The 16,575-nt window shown below is 40.5% G+C and overlaps 2 protein-coding genes across 3 annotated transcripts; one reads left to right on the forward strand and one right to left on the reverse strand.

Annotated features, from left to right (window-relative positions):
* The first annotated feature begins 1,246 nt into the window (after positions 1–1,246).
* Bap60 (Brahma-associated protein 60) lies at positions 1,247–3,972 on the forward strand. The gene is made up of 6 exons (XM_065484306.1): positions 1,247–1,426; positions 1,484–1,677; positions 1,737–2,046; positions 2,322–2,891; positions 3,507–3,644; positions 3,703–3,972. Exons 1-6 carry the CDS (start codon positions 1,319–1,321, stop codon positions 3,856–3,858), a joined length of 1,476 nt encoding a protein of 491 aa, XP_065340378.1. The 5' UTR covers positions 1,247–1,318; the 3' UTR covers positions 3,859–3,972.
* Positions 3,969–14,999, reverse strand: LOC135939755 (orcokinin peptides type A-like). Of its 2 annotated transcripts, XM_065484308.1 has the most exons (4): positions 14,826–14,999; positions 7,184–7,241; positions 4,807–4,933; positions 3,969–4,678 (listed from the first exon to the last, which is right to left on the reverse strand). In XM_065484308.1, exons 1-4 carry the CDS (start codon positions 14,901–14,903, stop codon positions 4,486–4,488), a joined length of 456 nt encoding a protein of 151 aa, XP_065340380.1. In that variant the 5' UTR covers positions 14,904–14,999; the 3' UTR covers positions 3,969–4,485. The 2 variants fall into 2 exon arrangements, with proteins under 2 accessions (XP_065340380.1, XP_065340379.1); XM_065484307.1 differs by lacking the exons at positions 3,969–4,678; positions 4,807–4,933 and adding an exon at positions 5,276–5,721.
* Positions 15,000–16,575: the final 1,576 nt, after the last annotated feature.

Raw genomic sequence — 16,575 nt, forward strand, 5'->3', positions numbered from 1 at the left:
CCCCGTCCTCCCCCTTCAACCCCCGTTGCCGCAAAATGCCTGTAAAAAGTGTTTTTTCGGTTTTATTTTTTTATTAATTCGCCTATGGGCAAGATGGCGGTTTTGCCCATCGGAATCTCGGTTGTGCACCCCCCCGCGTCGGCCACCCGGGTTTGGGGGCGATCGGGGCCGAATTGCCGATTTTTTTACATTAGAAGATAGGGATGCGTTTTACGTCGGGGGCCCCCCCGGGGCCCCTATGGGCCCGGCGGCAAAACTCTTCGGGCAGCCGGGGGCATCCGGGGAGGGGGTTGGGAAACCGCCCTCGCCCATAGTAGTTTCCAAAAAAGCGTGCACGCATCGCGTATTAGTATAGTAGAATATTTAATATTCATTTATAAATACCCGATGGTGTACAATAAATTAATAGTAATAGTATTAAAAAAATATTTGATAAATAATTGAAAATTTCTCATAGATTTAAAAATAAATTGTTCTTTATGTGATACAGTAATTTTAAACGAAAATTATGAATAGGAGGGAAAGAAGAATTACATTAATGTATATTTATGACTGATGACAAACATCAATAGAAAACAGCTCCGTGAAATTTAACTGGTCTATATGTTATTTCAGTAGATATAAAAAAAATTCCGCTAAAAGTATTGGAGTAAAATAGGTAATTAAATATTAAATCGATTGGAAGACCAAAAATAAATATGGAACTCAATACTTATGCAATGATTATAATGAATAAATAAAATCACAGCTTGGTGTCAGCCATATACATCTCTGAATTTTTAGGACTTGCTTTTGCAATTTCTTTCTTTGCTCTTCATCTCCCTTTTCTATTTTATCTTTTAACTATCTGTTTTTATTGTGAAAAAATACTTTAATAATATATTACATATTTATTATATTCAAGAGTTGATTCGGGCCTCCAGATGGGCACTTCGCGCCTGCCCTTCGGGCACTGGTCTGTTGAGGCGGCGAAATTGACTAAAATATATGCGTCGGTGCCGGCAAAATCGCAAGAAATTGTCCTCAGGTCGCAGGAAGGTCGGTAACAGGCAAGGATGAAAAACCGTGGCCGAGTATCGCTAAATGGGCTCGAAAGTAATGAAATATGATATTGCTATAATATATTACTCAATATAATGTATTGCTTACAAAATATTTTGAGTAATTTTTTCGTGTTAGCTAGGTGGCAGCACCACTTTGAAGCTCGGGTATCGGCCATCTTTGTTTTGCGGCGCTGTTTGGATTGCTTTTTTACGGGGCAAGTCCGGTCCGCGTCCGGCCAGTCGTGCTCTTTTCTAAGTGATTAAGAAGTTTAACTATGGCCCAGCGGTTTCCGTCGGGGCCTGCTCCCGGCCCCGGAGGCCCTCCGCAGCGGTTTGCACCTCCTCCTGGAGCCATGCGTCAATACAGCGGCCCAAATTATAGCGTAAGTTCGAGTTTTCTCCGGGGGCGTTCAGCATTCATTTTCCAATTCATTTCTTAGCAAATGCAGCAGCGGCCTCCTAACTCTTTTGGTGGGCCAGGCGGGCCCATGGGGGCGGGGTCACCTGGGCCAAGCATGATGCAAAGGCCCCCGATGCAGCCGTACGTTGGAATGAGGCCTGGAATGCCTCCGGCTCCAGGCGGTGTCAAGAGACCCGTTGACTCGAGAATCATGGTCAACACACAGCCGAAAAAGTGCGGTGATTGAGTTCAATCTGACGTGAATAAAATACAAATTTTGATTTAATTCGCAGTAAGAAGAAAAAGAAGCTAGCAGACAAAATCCTGCCGCAGAAAGTGCGAGATTTGGTGCCTGAATCGCAAGCCTACATGGACCTGCTGGCCTTTGAGAGAAAACTAGACGCGACCATAATGAGAAAGAGACTGGACATCCAGGAGGCATTGAAAAGACCTATGAAGCAGAAAAAGAAGCTTAGGATATTCATCTCAAACACTTTTTACCCTGCCAAAGAGCCGGGAGAAACCGAGGAAGGCACCGTTGCTTCCTGGGAGCTTCGCGTTGAGGGTCGACTCCTCGATGACAATAAGAATGATCCCAACAAGGTGTGATTTTTATCACGGTTCAATATATTTTCGGGGGTTCCTTAATTTGCACAAACTGCTTTTTTACTGCTGATGCCGAATTTTGGCATCTTCTCTTATTTTATAAAGCAAAAATAAATGTTTTTAATATTTTTTCAGGATATTCACAATTAAATTTTAAGGATTGTGAGAAAAAGTTAATTTACATATTAAAATCACTATTTGTTTAAACTCCTCTTTATACTTTTGATGCGTCTCTATGTTGCAGAAATTGATTTAAAAATTATCACTTGCAGGTGAAGCGAAAATTTTCGTCATTCTTTAAGAGTCTGGTCATAGAGCTGGACAAGAATCTTTATGGGCCGGACAACCACCTGGTTGAGTGGCACCGCACGCCAACGACGCAGGAGACAGACGGCTTCCAGGTGAAGCGTCCTGGTGACAAGAACGTGTCGTGCACGATTCTGCTGCTGCTCGACTACCAGCCTCTGCAGTTCAAGCTGGATCCACGGCTCGCTCGGCTGCTGGGTGTGCACACGCAGACGCGGCCAGTCATCATCAGTGCCCTCTGGCAGTACATCAAGACGCACAAGCTGCAGGACTCGCACGAAAGGGAGTTCATCAACTGTGACAAGTACCTCGAGCAGATCTTTGCCTGCCAGAGGATGAAGTTTGCAGAGATCCCGCAAAGGCTGAATCCGCTGCTGCACCCGCCAGATCCAATCGTCATCAACCACACCATTAGCGTGGAAGGGGTTGAGCAGAAGCAGACCGCCTGTTATGACATCGACGTTGAGGTTGACGACACGCTCAAGACGCAAATGAACAACTTCCTCTTGTCCACTGCTAGTCAGCAGGAGATTCAAGTGAGTAACCAGTGCTTATTGAAAAATATGCCATGATTTTCTATCTGGACAGTGTTTTTTAGTTTTCTAATGTTAAAATGCTTTAGAAGCGTAATAATTTTTTTAAGTGCAAAGTAAGATTTACATACATTTTATTCTCTCTGAATTTCAGAGCCTTAAATAGAAAAATAATTCATATTTGAAAATTCATCAGGGTTCGCACTATGATTCTCACAATCCAGCAGAGTTTGTCTTTAGCATTTTCATTTTGCAGTAACATTAAGCTATAAAAAGAAAATTTTGCTCATATTCTAGATCTGCAAGTTCCCTTTTAATCCATGAACTTAAGCTGGATTATCATATAAATGAATTACTCTTATATTTATTAAGGATAAGCCGAGTTTTTAATAGTTAAAATCTTTATATTAACCATTGACTTAATAAAGCATTGTATTCTGGTCTAAATTTGTAAAATACAAAAAGATTTAAATACAAACTTACCCGAATAAAAAGATTGTTAGTTTTGTTTTATGGTTCTAATTTTAAGAACAAATTTCTTCTGCTTCATTGTCTGCGTTCTCCAAGCCCTGATTAAACTATTTTTATTTACTAAATCCGTTAAATCTTAACTTTCAGAGCCTTGACAACAAAATTCATGAAACTGTTGATACAATCAACCAGTTGAAAACAAACAGGGAATTCTTCCTGAGCTTTGCCAAGGACCCGCAGCAGTTCATTCACAAGTGGATAATATCCCAAACACGGGATTTGAAGGTAATCAATCAATCAAATCAATTCCCTTTGGCCTTGAAACTGACGAAATCTCTTGCAGACGATGACGGATGTCGTAGGCAATCCCGAAGAGGAGCGGCGATCAGAGTTCTACTATCAACCTTGGGCTCAAGAGGCTGTGTGTCGTTATTTCTACACCAAGGTGCAGCAGAAGAGGGCCGAGTTGGAACAGGCGCTTGGCATCCGCAGCTCGTAGATTTGTGTTTTTGCTAAAAATTTACTCTCTCATAACTTAGTCGTTAAGATTTGAATTCTATATATTATTGTGAGATTCATTCTGTAAAATACAATGAAATAATTTCTAGCTTTAGACACAAATTTATTTTATTGCTTCCCTAAAATACTCATATTGATCGTGGTGGTCAACTCATTGTCAGATCAACTCTACCTTGAGTTTTTTCTTTTACAATTTTGAGTAGGGGTTTGACAAAAATAAAATGAGAATTGTCTTGAGCACAGCTAATTGTACTTTTTTGAGAGCTTGGTAAGGTCAGTTCAGCCAATCAGGGGATACATTAATTAGTGATGAACGTGAATAAACTCCTAATGCTACTCACAGCAATGACATCAAATACATAGGTATCCTTTGGGTTAAATGTAAATGTTTTATTCTCAAATAAAAAGTAAAAAACACAAACGCCAGCCTAATAGTACTTTTCACAAGCAAAGTTTTCCGGCCTAGTGTTTGTAAAATACATTTTTGATACATCTTGAAAGGTTTTAAGGTATGGAAGTGATTGATATGGTGAAAGTCGTGCGTTTGTGGAACATTTTATCAGCTATAGTTACATTTAACTGAAGGGCATTGTAGGAGACTCAGGATTCAGTTTCCCGGAGGACCGCGGCGTTTGTAGAATCCATCAAAAGCGCTTCGATCGATCTCATCAAAATTTCTCTTGTTGAAGCCATCGAAGCCTGTTCTGTCTATCTCGTCAAAGTTCCTTTTCCAAAAGCCGTCAAAGCCTGTCCTGTCGATCTCGTCAAAATTGCGCTTTTGTCCTCCGAACGAAACACCACTGGAAAATAAATGCAAAAAAATTCAGCAACTTTTGTTAAAGGCGTTAGCAGCAGGATGCGAGCTATGCAACCGTTTGACATCACGAGTGAAGCCGGTTGCATATCCGAAATTTAACAGGAGCCTTACTTTATTGAGTCAAAACCACCGCCACGCTTGTTGGTGCCAAAAGAAGCTCCGGTCAATGTGTCAAAGGACCTGGCAGGCCTCGGTGGCAGCCGCATAAACGCCTGTCGCAGCAGCAGCCGGCCTGGAACTGTTAGAGAAGATTTTCTTTCAGTCGCAGAATAAAATAACTTCTCTGTCTGTATGTGCCATCAATTATTTGGTGTTTGTGTATTTCAAAGAGTGTGACTTTATATTTTCCTGTGTTTCACTTTGTGCACGCAGGTTTCGTCAGCAGTGTTTATTTTCCTCCGTGCGTTTGTGCTTAGTATTCCGCCTTTGAGCCGTGGAAATCTCGTTACAGACTTGCTCTGTGCTCCTCAGTCGCATATTATTGCGCACCAAGTGAATATGCAGCTCACACGCAGCCTGAAAGCAATCACTCTGTTCAAATTCCCACAGGAGGCGGTGAAGGAAAAATAAAAAGGCGGAGTGCCTGATGGTGTCTATTTATTCAATACATTCGATACAACATTCCAATTTACACAAGACAAGTAGTATGCTCTCAATTCTCGTCAGCGAAACTCTTGACGAGGTGGCCGCCGCCAAGGCCTCCCAGACTGCGGACTAGTTGGCCGCCCCCGAGGCCGCCGAGACTCCTCACGAGCTGGCCGCCACCGAGGCCACCTAGGCTGCGAACCAACTGGCCGCCTCCGAGGCCGCCGAGACTGCGCAGGCGGTGCCGCAAGCCGAGGAGCTCACCGCTCCCGAGGCCTCCAAGGTTGCGGTAGACATCCTCCAGGCCGATGATGCTGCCGCCCCCGAGACCCCCGAGGTTCCGTTCGTCCTCGTAGTCAATGCCGATGATGCTACCCCCACCTAGGCCACCGTTGTTGTGCACGTCCAACAGAGGCCAGTTGAGGTGGTGGAGGCGGTGGCCTGAAATCGGCAAGCAACTGCGTCAGTATAATGGATTGACCGTGAAAGGTTTTGTCTCGCAGGTGACGAAAACACAATGGGCCAGGTGGTGCGGAAAGCGGAAAAGTGCACGCGCAGGAGTGTTAATCAAGAGTAAGAGCAATTAAAAAAAGGGCGAGAAAACGTCTTTCATGTTTAATATCTGCGAGTGCTTGGTTTTCTTTTGCTACATTGCACTTTTATTATTTCATGAGGGAAAGCTCACTCTGCTAATGGGCTAGTCGAGAAAAAAGGCAAACGTTTTATGCGCTATTTTTTAAAGACAATATCGATTTTGTTTGAAAAATTCTACGACACATGAAAAAGGGTCATCTTCCTTGGAAAATATAATTTTCACTTTATCGTGGTGTGGGTTCTTAAAATGCAAATTAGAAGTTACAAATGGTTTCATGGGACGGTTTCTGAAAGTGATTAATATGCTTTAGCCACATATATAGTAACGAGCTATGTGTGCGCCCAACGAATAACATGGGACATCACTTGCCGCAAAGGATGAGCCCAGTCCTCTTTAAAGGACCACCGCACTTTGTAAAAAAGGTATTAAAATACAGAATAAGCAATAAAACAAACAAAAAACTACTATTTATTCCATCTGCAAAATGAGAAAGTGTGCACGTCACCTTCCAATTATTATTCTTTTTTAACCTCACCCACACTTTCCCATGTTTTTGTTTTCCGTTTTAAGGTCTAGATTGGAAAATAAGTTAAAAAGATTTTATTTATCTTATTTTCTAAATCCAAAAACACACTGCAAGCTGCAAGAGAAAATTTAAAAAAGGAGAATTAGTCGATATACACAGTAACAAAAGCTTATGGAAATCAACACATAAATGAACGGGATTGATGCACAAATACCAACCTTTATGAAAGCAGAGACAGGGACGAGAGACAAGAAGACGGTCACTTGCTGATTATCACCTGTCGCAGGTAACAGGACACGACACGCACAAGACGAGTGAAAAGCATTTTGATGCTGCTGCTATACCTTTTTTTCCACGGCGAGACAAAAACGAGTACAAAACAAAAGACGCGCACGAACGAAAGGCCTGAAGCACAGAGAGTGCAACGCAGTTTTTGACACAACGGCCCACTTTTAATCTTTCTTTATACTCCCAGCGTGTATTTCGCCTCCCGGAAAATGTTCACTGAATGTAACACACACTGCGTGTGATTATTCAGCTACCTTTTGATGGGAGGATGTAGGATGTATGAGACATGTTATCTCTTTTTGACATTTTTTGAAAAGCGTAAATTGTGACAAATTAAAACGAGAGAGTCCATTATCTAAATAGAGAGCCAGAACGGGATGCTCTGCGTAATTGAGTTTTAAAATGATTAGATTAACTTGACTGAGAAACTTGCTTGGATTCAAATTTGGCACGAGAAATTTTGACAGACAGTTGTCACACTGTTCGTATCTCACCTAATTCTGCCGCCTGGTTGTTGTGCCCTTGCAACTCGTATTCCGAGAGAGTTTCATCCTGCAACAGGTAAAGTTTCTAAATTAAGTAAAATTTCCACTTCTTTTTGCGAGAATTTTGAAATAAAATTATATTTAACATGGGGTCGATAGAATATTTCTCCTCTACCTTCCGCGCACACAGCACTCCAGTTGGAAAGAAAATGTTTAGTGCGGTTCCGCAAAAATATTAATTCCCAAATGTTCAGGTCGACATAAGCATGCAGAATTAATTAAACGACCATGTTTTCAGTAACATATAAAACGAACCGGTAGCCAGCCTTTGAATTAATTGCCCACTGGGATGTGGGAAGCAAAATGCGAGCTCTCATTGAAATTCATGGTGCTGAATATTCTAAATAATAACACACTGTTTTCATATTCACGCTTCGGAGGTGAAAACAAAACATTTAATTTTGTTTAGAACTTTACCATTCATCCGGTTAATCTCCAGTCATCAGAGCCAAAACCTTTTTCATTGAGCGCGCTTTTTACAATATTAACAACATAAAATATATGGTGTTCATTACGCATTTTTAACGAATCCGACTAATATACATATTTAAAAACGGGATTCTTGTTCATTTTGTTGCGACCAAGGCGAGAACTCGAATTTTATAGTGTATGCTCCGCGTGCACCTACAATGCAGGTTTCTGAATGAGAGCTGTATTTGAGGGGGGATCTAATGCGGGCTGCGGGTGCGGAAGCCTATATTTGATTATAAAAATAAAGCCGAAATCCATTTAAATTTGAGTGGTGTGCGAAAGCGCTCCGACTCGTTGTTTGTACCATTTCAGCATGCGTGAATGAAATTTACGGGACAAAAATCTAGCGTTTCAATCCAATCCCGCGGTGAAGGAGGTGCGACAGCGGTCCTTCACAGGACCAGGCTCATCCCTTGCGGCGTGTATGCAGTCAAATGTTATTCGTTCGCGATATTATTGCGCACATGTGGCTCTTTACAAGCTGGTGGCTATAAGCACAAGTCAAAATCATTTCCACTGTCCTAAACATATCACCTAAATTCTGTCTAATAGAAGTAAATTTTTATCAGCAAAGAGCGTGTCAAGAAGTGACCGCAGAATGTGTCGAAATAAACGACAACTACTGATAACGCTCCCGCCTCAAGCAACTGCTCCTTGATGGGCCAGGGGAATAGAGCCACACAACTCTAAGAAAAAAATTAAATGCAAACAAAGGTCCCACGCCCGAGCACAGTGGAAAATTGCATAAGCATGAGATGAATTTGTGCGGCGGAATGATTTGTTTGTCCTTGGTACATGAGGTGTGCAGGACACGCCTGAGCGGTCACAGGACAGGACGCTTGGCTGGTCAGACCAGATACACACACACAAACTCGCTCCCTAATACCCTTACGCTGTATATAGAGGAGCAAGACAAAAAGCGCACGTTCGACGACCACCTGCGCAAACATGCCAAAGGTTTTGCTGGTGTTGCCGCCTAAAAAAGAGGACGCGCGCCGTGATTGGAAAAAGCGACGGATAAAAGAGCGTTTGCACAGGCTCAAGTCGCATTAGGCCGTCTGTGTGTGCATGCGAGCGGGTGAAAGCTTTGCAAATAGCATTACAGCTAACTTCGTACAACACAAACCACGCTAGGTCAATTGCTCAGATAGAGGGACCCAAAGTCGATGCGATCACAAAAATCAAAGGAGAGCTGTGTTACTACCCCGTCCTTAAAAAGCATTGCGTTGTGAAAGCGCGTCGTGGGTAAACTTTTTCAAGGTGTGACTTTTTTGCTCTTTTTATCCCTGTCCGAGGACCGGGAAGGGCGCGCACTGCACTGGCACGAATGCTGAAACCCGGGTCCCAATAACACCGCGAACGGATAACATGCTGGGCGCACCAAGCCGCACAGGGATCCAGCCCACTGGAGGGCCACTTGCCTCAAAAACTTCCTTGACTTGAAAGCCAAGGAACTGTCAACCCAAGTTAACCCACATAAAATAAAATTCCCAATCGAGGCAATTGGAATTGAGCAAATACAGCCACAAAATAATCTTGATGCCCGAATGTGTTGTACATTATTTCAGCTGAAATGCTGCTATCAAGAACAACAAACGTTTGTTATGTCAGTTATCATCAACCGCGGAAACGCGTAAGACCCTTTGGGGAGGCTTACGCGTCGTGTCTGCGTGAATTTGCAGCACGCATTTCAAAGTATAGCTCTGCTCCTAGGTATTAACGCCAAAACTGTCAGCTATGCCTACCGAATTTAATGTAGTGTTTGAGTGACCAAAAACAATGCTTCCCCGAACCAAATAATTAATGTGTTAACTACTGTGCAAACATATTATATAAAATAATATAATAAAAATTGTAAATATATATTTTTGGGATTTACGGACAGATTAAAATTGAATGCTCCTCAAAAATACGATGTCCGACAGTATGAAAGGTATTGTTTTTGGTTAAAAAATCGCACAAATATTGTATTTTTGTACCTATTTAATATAGTTCAAAAACACTTCTAAATTAATTCATGGCCCTTTTGGCGTTAATATTTTGCTATAGATAAGCCTAAAGAGAATCTCGATATCTCTAGCATTGCGACAAACGAATCGAAAAAATAATTTAAATTTGCTAAACCTGATATAAAACATTTTTGGACAACATTTCAACTTTATACCGCGTTTTTATTTAATTTTGAGCATTAGGCTAACGATATTCGAGAACAGGTTAACATTAAAAGTAGGTTTCATCACACTTATTATCGTTTGAATATATAGTAACTCTAATTTTTTCTCTCATATAAATCAGTGCTCAATCATGTAAGAGGAAATTCAAATTTCCGACCACACAAAGAGGATGAAGTAAAAATTATAAAATTTGTTTGATATTTGAGATGATAATGTATAGTAATTATTCTCTTTAGTCCAGCCGTGAAGTTGCACCTCAAGACCACGGGGCTTAATAAGAGACAGGCTCAAATTGCATTTCTGGTATGGAAACGCGACTATCGTTTCCGAGTAATTACATATATTTGTAATAGCATTAGCGCGTGCACCCATTCGACAACAACCCAATTACAGCGCATGAAGCAACGCATAAATTACAACCTATATAGAAGCGGCAGGGTGCGGCTTCATCAGGTAATCGAATCGCGGAGCAGTGCATCAATTATGCACATTCATGAGCACGTGCTCAAAACTCCACAATTACACGCACAAGCGTGTAGCTGCGACCTCCGACCCTTCTCTATTCAATGACAATTGAGTTACGCCGCCAAGTGGACAAGTGGATGCCGAGTGAGTATAGAACAAAGGGCGTTTATAGGGCATTGAATTCTGAAGTTGAACCTCGGAACAATAGCAGCAATTATTGGTTGAGCTCAAGTTGCGGATCAATTCTTGTTCATATTTGACAGAGATGTAGCTAACAATAAGGAAAAGAGCTCGCGGAAATCGATAGTAAGGAAGAGTCTCAATCAAGAAATTTTAATGTATAGTTTCTTGATTACCAGATATACTTAAACGACTGAAACGTTTTTAATTCGGAGATATCTTCATTAAAAAAATCAATGCTCACCATGAGGTCCGATTCTAATGGAGATATTTATTTTTAGTGTTGCACCTTGAGCGAGTGCTTCGGAAAAAGATTTAAGGTCCAAAAATTGCATTAAGTTCAATTGAGCACGTAGCACGTTCTTAATTCTCTCTTTCAACGAGCCAAACGTTATAAGATTTCGCAGCCGCTGGAGCCTGATTCTGCCAAATGAAAGCAATATCATCGGCCGCGCAGTATTGATCACTCCTGATTATCCGACGTCCAAACATTCTGGTGATCGCAGGTTGAATTTGTATCCCTGCTCACGGACAAAAGCAAACACTCGTGCACACCCTCGCTCACTCAGCGACGGCGAAGGCAGTCGGTGGAAAAAGCGTTACGAGTCTAAATTAGATTTTGAGAGCGTGTGACGGATAATCTACTTGCACGTCAACTGATGCTGAACGGACAAAAAAGTGTTTGCCAGCGTGCGCAGCTCTAACGCAATAAACAAAGTGAATTTCTGAGCGGCGTTACGGTTTGGTTCCGAATCTGGTGAAACGTGTTTTGTATTGACGCGTCTGCCCAAAATAGTCTTACGCAGGATTTTATACCTACAACTTTACCAAATTAAATAAAATTGCCCTGTTTATAACAATAATTTAAGAATTAAGTAAAAGAGAAAACCGAAATTCCCACAAAAGATTCGCATGCATTTTTTCGCAACTCATCCCAATATTTCCCAAGATGATGAAACAAATTGTGGGTGTATTCTGTTCTGACAGCCGGCAGTGTACAAATTGCACTCTTTTAAGGAGGAGGACGGTGCTAATGGGGCGAAAAACCTGCGAGCGGTTCCAAGTTTACTGTATTCTCTCAAGCGAGAGCTGTTAGGCAACAAGTTGGGCTCGCCTGTAGAGCGGGTTGCGTGGCCTTTTCGAATGCGGCCAATGAGGCAGCCGCGCGACAAAGAGCGCAATTTGCGGTGAACGACTCTGCGACGAATTGCGCGCCGGTTCCCTTGAGCAATTTGGCGGAACAAAAGGTGAAAAACCAGCGGGATGACAGCAGAGCATGTTTGTTAAAAGGGTAATCATTGTAACAATACAAATGTGGGAACATGTCATATGTCATGTATCACGGCAAAAATATGTTTTCATAAAAACGAATAAGTGATTGTTGGGTTGGTGTATGTTTTTAAAAGATTTTTATAATTTAAAAAAAAATAAAAAAAACTCATGGCTATCACTATGGTTTCCCTAGTAATACAACAACGTTTCATTATGATCCTAATAGCGATTGTAGTATAATTTATGTTGCGAGACTTGTGTAAAATATCATATTCAAAAGTGTACAGCAAGAAAATCGTCTTTGAAAGAAGCAGCAATATTAACTTTTAAAAATTGATACATTATAGAATAGTATTGCACGCATACTGCATTTAATAAATCATCGATTGATAATTTAAAAGCTCGTTGATTTTGAATAAGATCCAGCATTGGTTTTTTTTAAATTTAGAAATGATAAATATGAAAAAATAAAAACTGCTTGAAAAGTTTTCTTGTGGGAATCTTTATTTTCACATAGAGAGCAATTCCAACTTTTGAACCTTTTTATATTACTGAAGGAAGGAAAGCAAGACATGATAAAAAGCAGCGAATTCTACGGTCGCGGATGTTGAATAAATAAGCAAAGTTCTGATTGCACTGATCATGTTTCCGCTGAAACCACGAATGACAGAATCGTAAGAAGCGTTGATCAAACTCTGACGCCGTCTGTGACAGGAAAAAAAGCAGCTGACAAGTTAGCAGGTGGAATTCAAGCCGATCCCCGCGGCCCGCGGGACAAGAGCTTTTATATGTACTTTCGAGTGCGCAGCAAACAGGGTAGAAAAGTGCCTTTGTTGAAATGCAGCCAGCGTGAATGTTTGGGATTGTTGTGTGCGAGAGACAAGAAGTCAACCCTTCTACCCGAGAGCGCGCGTGTTAATTCTTGCGAGAAAAGAAAGAGATCCGTCCGTTTTGCGTTGACTTTATCATCATTACGCTTGGCCTGTGGATTTTAGGCTGCGGACACGCTGCTAATGGAACGGGTGAGCGTATTGATTGCGCACTGTAGTGACAATTAACACTGGCTAGATTGAGGTTTCGACCGCGTCTATACATATACCAAAAGTAACCATTAGTTTCCGACAGGCCCATTAATTCTGGTTTTCATCACTTTGCAAATGCGACCGCGTTCAACTTTTTGTTGGGTTTCAAATTACGTCTATTTTAGTGCATCATGGTAGCTGGAACCCTCGCAATTGTATGTTTCAATATCGAATGAAAAATATGTACGCTGAATAAATGAGCAGTATTTAAGCTCTTCTTTCAAGTTCAGCGTTCCATAACAAATGAGCAAATGTATGTCTTTTGAGGGGAACACTGAGAGGCTTAAGTTTATTTTTCTTGCTCTGGCGCGTATACTGATTATTTTTTGTAAAATAAATTTTAATACTTTCTATTGAGAAAATGGGAGCTGTACTGGTCCATGCTTTATTCAAAATATTTGCGTATAAGGAATTTAGATAGTAAGTAGTAAACCTTCACTCTCCAGTGAGGTGGCAGTCATATCGATGTGTGCGGCACTCATTACTTAAATGGAGATTTCTGATAAAGGGAAACCTCGACCTTCTGCTAGTTGCGCTCCTTTCCACAAAGGTCGCCCTTTTATGCAAATGAATGACTGATGCTCCCTTTGAACTGTCAAGCTGATAGAAAATCTGTCTTTTTTCACCCTTGCACACTTCGTTGCAAACCATCACAATATTATGATGAACTTCAATATCGGTAAGATGCGATATTAAAATTTATTAGAATCCTTTGAGAATTAAATATTAAATCATAAATGGTTGGATAGACTCAAAATATGAATAGTGATAGATAAAAGGAAATAATAAAGAGGGGACGGTTGGAATTTCAATTAAGGATTTTAAAGTGACTCGCCAATTAATTGAATTACGTGCCTACATTTTCCACATTTCCATCAAAAGAGCCATTTTGCTGCTTTTTAGTTCAATATTCATTTTCCTGCGTACGTATAGCAGCATGAGAGTGCTTATTACGCTAGTCACAGAATTCTGTAAAGTAAAATTTTGATATCATCAAAGCCAGAGATGGGATAGTGATATATAATATGATTCCATTAAAAATGTAAAAATTATGCATTAATCTCAATATTTTTTCTAACTAATATAACTATGAAAGTCAGAGTAGGGGTGAATTAAAATAAAATTTATATTTCGAACAATGAAGGTAAATTTCCGCAGTTTACTTAATTCTTGCATTTTTTACCTGGCTGGGTATTTATTAAAGAACCAGTTCAGAAAAAATATATCACTTGACAGTTGTTTCGGTTCCTCTGGCCTAATGTGTAGCAATTCTCAACTTGCAAAATAAAATTCACAATGCAGAGTATTCTGAACAACAGGCTGTTGATAACAATCAACTGCACTCATTGCTGAGCAAATAATAAAAAAAACAGGAGGAGTAAAGAATTATCGCGAAACTCTGTAACTCCCCAAATTTTAAGCTATTTCTATCACGATACAAATATAAGAAAAATAATTATAATTACTTCAATTGAGTTTGCGGTCTGCAGCCATAATAAAAGAAAATGTGAGTGACATGAATTTATTTTCAATTACCTTTTGCCACCTCTCCTGATTGTAACCAAATTGAATTTCGCCATTTGTAGTTATTGTGTCATGTGTATAAATTTCCCTGGTTTTGTGTGTCTTGTATGTCATCAACCAGTAATGTGCCCTTTATAAATTTTGGAGGATGGTATTAACAAATCTGTCTTTACGCAGTCAAGTAATTTTTAAGCTATCAGACAGACTTATTCAGGGGACGTTTGTGTCATTCGTCGTGCATGTCCTATGAATTTGCAATGCGCGGCAGTGGCACAAAGAGAAATGCTTTAAATCCTGCGTTTTCATAAATAACAAGCCTCTCGCTTTTTGATCTTCTTAAAACATGAAGTGGAATATCTGGTTCTCTATGGCAAAGCCCAAGTCCCAAGTGCATAGAAACCGCTTTACGAATAAAATACAGACCGTCGGCGTCGGTTTGGCGGTGGCTGTGGCGGCCAGAATGAGCGCCAGGGGGACGAGCATCTTGTTGAGCCCGCTCATGGTGGTGGTGGTGATGGTGGTGGACTGGAGGACGAGTTCAGCAGAAGTGACGCCGATGCCCTCGACACCGTCGGCATTTATACTCGGTCCGCGGCACCGCCGCTCGGCAAGTGCGCGCAGCCCATTTCGCGGCTGCCGCCACCGTCCGCGCGCCTCAGCCCCATCCCTCGACCCAGCCCGGCCCGCCTCGTCACAAATTTTCATAATCATGCCTGATAATAATGCTGCTGCTCGTATGTCCCCACACGCAGTTCCGGGCTGAGCTAGAAAATTATCGGTACGTAATATCTGAGACCAAAAATCCAGAAGTTTCCACCGACATTTTCCCTGACAAGCTGCTGGCTTAAGCAACTCGCCCAACGCAAGACTATAATTTTATCTGGGAGCTGAAGTTGCCGCAAAATTAAAGACACAAATTCTTTCCCAAGGTACGGCTTGAATTAAATTATGCAAATATATGACAGATGAGCCGTTCTGCTAAATTAAACTGCCTTTTTATATTCACCCCACAAGACTTCTTGAGCAAAAATTTTGAGCAACATTATTTTTTTCCAGTTAAAACCAGCGCTATGAAGGTAATAATTTTTTGCAAGCTTAAAAATCCATTTAGCTGAGCACGTTTTATTTCATATCTGTTAATCTATAGTAATTATAAAAGTCACAGGTCACAGATTATAACTCTGTTCTATATATCATTCAAATATGGAAGTTTATTAATAAAAAAAAAAAATTCTGCAACTATCATAAACTTTTTCAATTTTCTTCCACTTTCATATTCAGCATATATTACGAAACAGTTTTTATCGTCCCTTTCTTGATTTACATTTTTGGACAAATGTCATATTTTTTTTATCAATCTGTTCATTTCAGAAGGGAAACAATAAATCGTTATTTATATGTTACGGACTTTTTTCAATTTGTATTGAATCATTTATGTCGCAAAAAGCCAGATCGAGATCGAAAACAATCGAGAGTTCTCACTTCGTGATCCGCTTAGCAAGGAGATCCAATGAATACTGAAAGGTTTTAAAGAGAAGTGCAAGTTATTCCTTTTTCCTGTGATAAAGAGGCTACACAAATGCTTCGACAGGGAGTCAACTCTCACGAGTAAAAAAGAGAATCAAGTTTGGGATCATCCTAGGCAGCTATATTCTTTCTTTTTCTGGATGCTCGTTTGCATAATATTGAATATCCATCCTTCCGAATCGTCCGAATAAAATAACGAGCGACATTGATCGGGACGCTTCGTCTAATTGGATTTTCCGTCTCATCCGGAATCGCAACCAGTTCAGCGAAAGGACAGGAAGATTGCAACAAAGCGCTATCTCTTCGTGTTAATGTCTCTTTAAAGACGCAGAAGCTAGGCTTACGCGTATTGTGTAGAAAAAATCCTTACTAGACCTGCTATAAATTGATTGTCAAATAAAAAAAAATAAGAAGAATCCTATATTCATAAAAAGTTGCATAAAATAATTAATGCTCCTTATTCTCCTTTATAAGAAATGGTTGTGCATGCAATATCTCAACCTAGCTCTTTACAATCGTTTAATTTCTTAAGAATCTACGAAGTCTGCAAACTTCAAACATAAAAGTAGCATGCATCTAATTGAACTTAAACTCCTTAATTCACACTAGTTGCACAATAACGTTTACAAATTTTACGTTGGACGAG

The sequence above is a fragment of the Cloeon dipterum genome, chromosome 3 (assembly GCF_949628265.1).
Source record: "Cloeon dipterum chromosome 3, ieCloDipt1.1, whole genome shotgun sequence".
NCBI lineage: Eukaryota > Metazoa > Arthropoda > Insecta > Ephemeroptera > Baetidae > Cloeon > Cloeon dipterum.